The sequence below is a fragment of the Sminthopsis crassicaudata genome, chromosome 3 (genome assembly GCF_048593235.1).
Source record: "Sminthopsis crassicaudata isolate SCR6 chromosome 3, ASM4859323v1, whole genome shotgun sequence".
Classification (NCBI taxonomy): domain Eukaryota; kingdom Metazoa; phylum Chordata; class Mammalia; order Dasyuromorphia; family Dasyuridae; genus Sminthopsis; species Sminthopsis crassicaudata.
In genome coordinates, this window is record NC_133619.1 from 440,966,086 (window position 1) to 440,972,197 (window position 6,112).

A 6,112-nucleotide genomic window follows, 5' to 3' on the forward strand; every position below is an offset into this window, starting at 1 on the left:
AGAAAAACAATAAGGACAGCTTTGAAAATTAAGCTGTATGTCAAAAAACATTTGTAGCTTAGAACACAATTTTTGTATTCTGTTACTCATATTGTTATAGAAATGCTCATTTTATTTGGTGTTTTAAGTTCAGGATAATATATAAATGTATATAAATCAAGCAAAATTTCCAGATCTCATTTACAAAAGATAAAATTCTATGATTAGATTTTATTCAACTTTTTTTTAAGCACTAAAATTTTCTAATTCTATTCTTGAAGATACAGAATGCTTAGAAAATTATAGAAAACATAACAATTAAAACAACTGAGTTTTGCAGGCAGTTTTCTTAGAAAACAGGACAGACTACCTATGAAAATATCAATCAAATTCCTGTTCATTCAAGACCTCAATTGTATATATTTAACAATAATGTATAAAATGAGCATGAGATACATCAAACACAAATTTTAAATAGAAATAATTATTCTACTGGTTGGATAACTAGTCTCTGAAATAAAATTAAATCACTTGTCTCTATCCATATAGAACATTATAGCCTAGAAGCAGGAAGACCAGTGCTTGAATCTGATCTCATATACAGCCTAGCTGTGTGACCCTGGGCAAGTCATTTGACTTGTTTTCTTCAGTTTCTGCAACTATAAAATGGGAATAATAATAATAGCACTTATCTCCCACAACTGTTATGATGATTAAAAAAAACTGAATTTTAAAAAAAGTATTTTAGCACAGTGCCAGGCACAAAACAGACATCATACAGTATTATCCCCTCCATTCCCCCTGCCCCCATATATGTATACTACAACTAGAAAAATGAGCATTGCCTTCCTTTACAGAGATTTGACAAGATTACCCTGAAAAAAATGAATGAATTTTTCCGCAACTATTTCCTCAAGTATAAAAGGAGAGCATTGGATTAGATAGTACTTTCTAGATCTAGTCTATGGTTTGGTATGTGTGTCCTATGTGGGTATTATTGGTATACGGTGTATATAGGTACCTGTAGTGTTCCTCAAACTTTTTAAATAGGGGGCCAGTTCACTGTCCCTCAGACTGTTGGAGGGCCGGACTATAGTAAAAACAAAACCTCACACTCTGTCTCCACCCCTCAGCCCATTTGCCATAGGGGCTGGCCACATAAATGTCCTCAAGGGGCCACATCTGGCACAAGGGCAGTAGTTTGAAAACCCTTGGGGGTGTCCTATAATCTTATATGATTTGAAATGGAAGGTATGTTATTAAAACTAGTAAAAAGTAAATATTTAAATACTGTAGTTCAACTCTACTTTGAATCAACAAGACAGGTATCTATTTAGACTATTAAAGTCTAAAAGGGAAAAAGGAATTTCAAGTCTGGCTATAGCAGGAAGGTAAAGGAATATGTGATTCTTTATATCTAAAATTAAAAATTTGGGATACAAATACTTAATATTGATTTCCCCCCAGATTCAGAATGTAAAAATTATATATGCAAATCAATTCCATTCAAATCACTCCAAAGAAAACACAGATCTGGTACAAAATATATATCCTTCTTTTCAAATTGAATTCACTTAAAGAATATTCCTAATTAAATCATATATATGTCATTTTGTCTTTCAACAACACTAATACCAAGGTTTTAAGAGAAGGGTATATGGAAAGATACATTGTAACAAAATCAAACTTTTAAGTCAGGTTAATTTGCAGCAAAGCAAGATAAGTGGTCCTTATTTTAGCTAGAATTTGTTCATTAAAGAGAACAAGTGATGTATCAAAGAATAAAAACTAAAGAAAACATAAGTTCTCTGGGCTACTGAGGTAGGAATAAGAGAATGAACTATAAAGCACAATTACATAGCCAGCAAAGTTAAGCATAAGCCTGAATGAAAAAAGGACATTCAATGTATTGCCAGACTTTCAGTATTTTGTTACAAAAAAAAACTGAACTTATTAGAAAATTTGACACACAAAATCCAAGACAAATGTAAGGTAAACATCAAAGACTAATTACAAAGGATTTCATAAGGTCAAACTTTTATACCTGGAAATATAAACTTCATGTCTAAAATTGTCATTAGTAATTGGGTAGCTAGAAACAAAGACTGGGGTAAAACTGAATATAATGTGAATTTAAAAAGCAAAATTGTGTAGGAAAAGATTAAAATAAGTAATTATCTCACATATATGAAGTATGAAAAGAAGAAATGACTACTCTCATTGGGGATAGATTAAAGTGGGAAAAATACATATTTATCTAGTAGGGTATAAAGTTCTTCTAAGTTCAGAAAGAAATAAAAAGGTAATGGAATAGGAAAAGAGAAGAGGAATAAGGCATGGTGTAAATAAATAAGAGGATGGGGGAAAGGATTAGGGGGACAGTAAAAAGAAGGGTGTGTAGATTAATGAGAATAGGATAAAGAGAGACAGGGTGGGAGAGGGGAAAGATAAATGAGATTCATGAAAGGGTGGATAGGTTAAAGAGGATAAGAAGGTATCTTTGTGGAGTTGGGTTAGGTTGAATAAGAGGGGCAAGGTTGCCAGTATAAAGCAGAGGAGTGAAGAGGGACAAGAAATGAGATACAAACATAAAATAGAAAGCGGGGGTAGTGATCATGATTTCAAAGTTAAAACTAAAATAGATTTAATATAAAGAAAAAGTACACTATGTCAGCCATATTCAATACTATTTTGACTATTTAAAATAACTAGACAGTATAAGGTTGGAATACAAGATGTTATCCACTTTCAGAGAAAGAGAGGACAAACAAGAATGGTACAGTCTTATAAAGATGCAAATGAATGTATATGTGCATGTCTATAGATATCTATATTTATGCATGTGTAAGTATCTGTATGTACATATACATTTGGTATATAAGTATGTGGATGTGTATAGATAGGTACATACATACAAAAATATATTTGCACTTAATTGTAGTCTTCTTGGGGAGAAGGAAAAGAATAAAGTAAATACACAGCAGAGAACAAAAGAAAACCTACAAGAAAGCCAAGAGGGACAGCTCTGAACATATTGTGTAATATTCATTTTATAGGCTTTCTTGAAATGGAAATTTATTGCTTTATATTTTGAATCCTCTCATTTTCTGCTGTGCAAATGGTAAATTTTTTTCTTATAAATTTAAAATTTTTAAAAATCTAAAAAAGAAAATCCAAACCACAATTATGTAGTCATAATGAATTACTTAATTTCTTTATTCCAATGTTTAGCAAAAGGCATTACTTTAAATAGTATAAATTATCTTACACAAATTCCTTCATTTAAGCCTTATAATAGTCCTAGAAAATTAAGCAAGGCAGGGTAAATAGTCTCATCTCCATTTTACAGATGTGTATGTACATTCTGAGAGGGAATTAAGTATAATGGGAAAAGAATAATGGATTATAAATCGGAAGATCTGTGTTCCAGTCCATTTCTGCCAACTTGTTATGTACTAGTCCAAGCTCAGGTCTTCTGCAAAGTGAGGACATTAGATAAAATTATTTCAAAGGTACTCATTTAAATCTAGCAATTCTAGATTGATGTATTGAAGGTCAAACAACTAGTGGCCATCAGTTATAGGCTGCATCCTAGGCAGCAGATTTTTGAAATGCCTGGCGATTTTGCTATTTGTCTAGACTGAACAGTAAGTTGGGACAGTGCTGGGTCTGGAGTCAGGGAGACGAATCTTCCTCAGTTCAAATACGATCTCAGGAACTTACTAGCTGTGTGATCCTGGACAAGTCATTCAACTCTGTCTCAGTTTCCTCCTCTGTCAAATGAGCCTTAGAAGGAAATGGCAAATCACTCATGTCTTTACCAAGAAAATCCCAAGTGGAGACACAACTAAACAATAACAAGCCAATAAATAAAAAACTAAAAAAAATGAGCTATATTAAATACTATAATTTAACTCTACTTTGAATTAATGGGATAAACTATCCTATTTGTGTTTTATTACAATCTAATATGGGAAAAGGAATTAAGAGTTTGGTTATGGTAGGAAGTTCCAGCCCTCGAGGTACTTTTATTTCACTTGGGAGGGGAAAGTCAAATCTAGGCAGACTATCAAGAAGTGGAGAGAACGGAAAAGACAAAGTAGGTTCAATACGACAGACAGGAGCACTTGGGGGGCTTTCCCATCAGTGCCACTTGTACCCTTAAAAGAAGCCTAGCGTTTGGGGATGGTGTACAATCCCCCCCTTTTTATTTAAAGCTAAACGGCATCCGAAACCCTAAACTGACATGGTTTCAAAGTCAGAGGTGAAAGGCGAGGGGGGGGGGGGCGCCACTGTCAGCATCATGACATCCTGGAGCCCGCGGACCGAAACCGCGGGAAAAGAGGATGGGGCGGGGCCCCGAGGCGTCTCCTACACCTAGGGCAGCAGGGGAGAGGGAAGTGTCCCCGTCAGTGTACGGGAGGAGGGGCGCTCGCCAGCGAACGGACGAGGCAGGGGTGAGGGGGAAGGGCAAGGCGATCGCCCGGCCATACGCGCCGAAGTGGTGCCGGAGGGGGGAGAGAACCTTCCCGCCGAGGCTATACCATCCACACTCCAGCTGCCCCGGACAGAGGGCCCCAGTGGCTCCGAGCTCCGGATGGCGGCTGGAGAAGGGAAAGGAGAGACGGGGAAGGGAGGGATCGAGTCCGGAGCTTGCCCTCCAGTGGCAGGGCACACTAGACGCTGTGACCACCCCCTCCTCCCACTCTGGCCAGCTGGAACCTCCTCAGCGGCCATCTCCGCATCCAGTCCCGGAGGCCTCCCCGCCCCCTTTCCCCCTAGGTAAACTTTTCCCGGGAACTTACCCGCCATTTCCGTGCAGCAGGCTGAAGCGGCCGAGGAGAACGAATCAACCCGCGCGCTCCCTGCTCGGAAGTGAGCGCACCACAGTGACGTATTTCCGACCATTCCCGGAACGGCCGATGGGCTGAGGAGCGAACGTTTTAAACGCGCAGGCCGGGCTCCTGGGGCGGAAGCTCCGAGGAATCCAGCGCACTCGCTTTTGGTAGGCTGCCTGCCGTTGCTTAGCAACCAGAAGGGCTGACCCGTTTGTCCTCTAGCTAGACGAAGCTTGAGGTCAAGGATCTCCAACCCCTGCGGAAATGCTATGAATAGGCGCTGCTCTTTAGGAGTTTCTGCGGGACTTAAATGAATAACTCTCCCCCACTCCTCCCGGAAAGACTTACTTTCAGCCTGTGGCATCTACTCTGAAAACCTGGTACTGCTGTGGGACGGCAAAATCAGAGAAAAGTGCTCAGACTTCTCGTCTGAATTTCCTCCTTGTAAATTTCAAACCTAACTTGCTTTTTTTTTTTTAAATAAGCTTCTCGGCAAGTACCTGTACCTGTAACTAGCATTCATTGAAGTACTGATTTCTTGGGTAATCAATTAAGCATCCAGCATTATTAAGCGCTGACCCCGTGACAAGTACAATATGTCTAAAACTAGGACCAGAGACCCCTGTGAACCAGAAGCTCCAAATGATTTGTGTCATCAAGTAGGGAATGATGAGGTTCCGTGCAGGGCAGAGAGTTAATGAAACCCTCTTCCGGTAGGCACAGGTGCTACGTGAATGAACCTGAAAAGTTAGACTGGCAGGAGAAGTTTATTTGCACTGGGAAGTCAGCTTTTGCAGTCAGGCAGGGTCCTGACAGAGAAATAAAGAGGGGTAAGGTCCTGTTAGGGAAATAGGTGAGAGAGATAAAGAGAGACTAACGCTGAAAAGAGAATGTCTCTTCAGCGGGCAGAGAGGGTCGCAGCTATGCCAAGGAGAGGGAGAGGTTCCTTGGGATGATTCCTGCGTTTGGCCCACTTGAGGAATGGAGCTGAAGGAAGCTTGTTATATGGGCAGTTCTTGGTGGGGGCTGGGAGCAGTTTGAGTCGAAATCAGAATAGAGAATCTTCTAATTGAATGAATGTCTCTGGACTAATCTCCAAATCTGTATAGAGCTGGATATCTTGATCTCCTGCTCGGGCTAAGTAGGAGTGGTCCTGGACTCCGCTAGTCCCACCCAGATAGCAGAAAGAAACCACTTTATCTAGATTCCCTGGGGCGGGTCTCGGGGAGTTTCTCTAGTTCCCCCCTACGTGGGAGAAAGAGTGAGAGTTTCTGGGCTCCCCTCGTCAGGTAACG

The 6,112-nt window shown here is 39.7% G+C and overlaps 1 protein-coding gene across 1 annotated transcript in view; it reads right to left on the minus strand.

Annotated features, from left to right (window-relative positions):
* The window catches only part of HAT1 (histone acetyltransferase 1), a 71,540-nt gene extending 66,344 nt beyond the window's left edge, over positions 1 to 5,196 (minus strand). Inside the window, exon 1 of the mRNA XM_074303125.1 lies at positions 4,785 to 5,196. Coding sequence (XP_074159226.1) covers positions 4,785 to 5,181 — 397 coding nt within the window. The 5' untranslated portion in view covers positions 5,182 to 5,196. The remainder of the gene's footprint in view (positions 1 to 4,784) is intronic.
* Between the last annotated feature and the right edge of the window lie 916 nt (positions 5,197 to 6,112).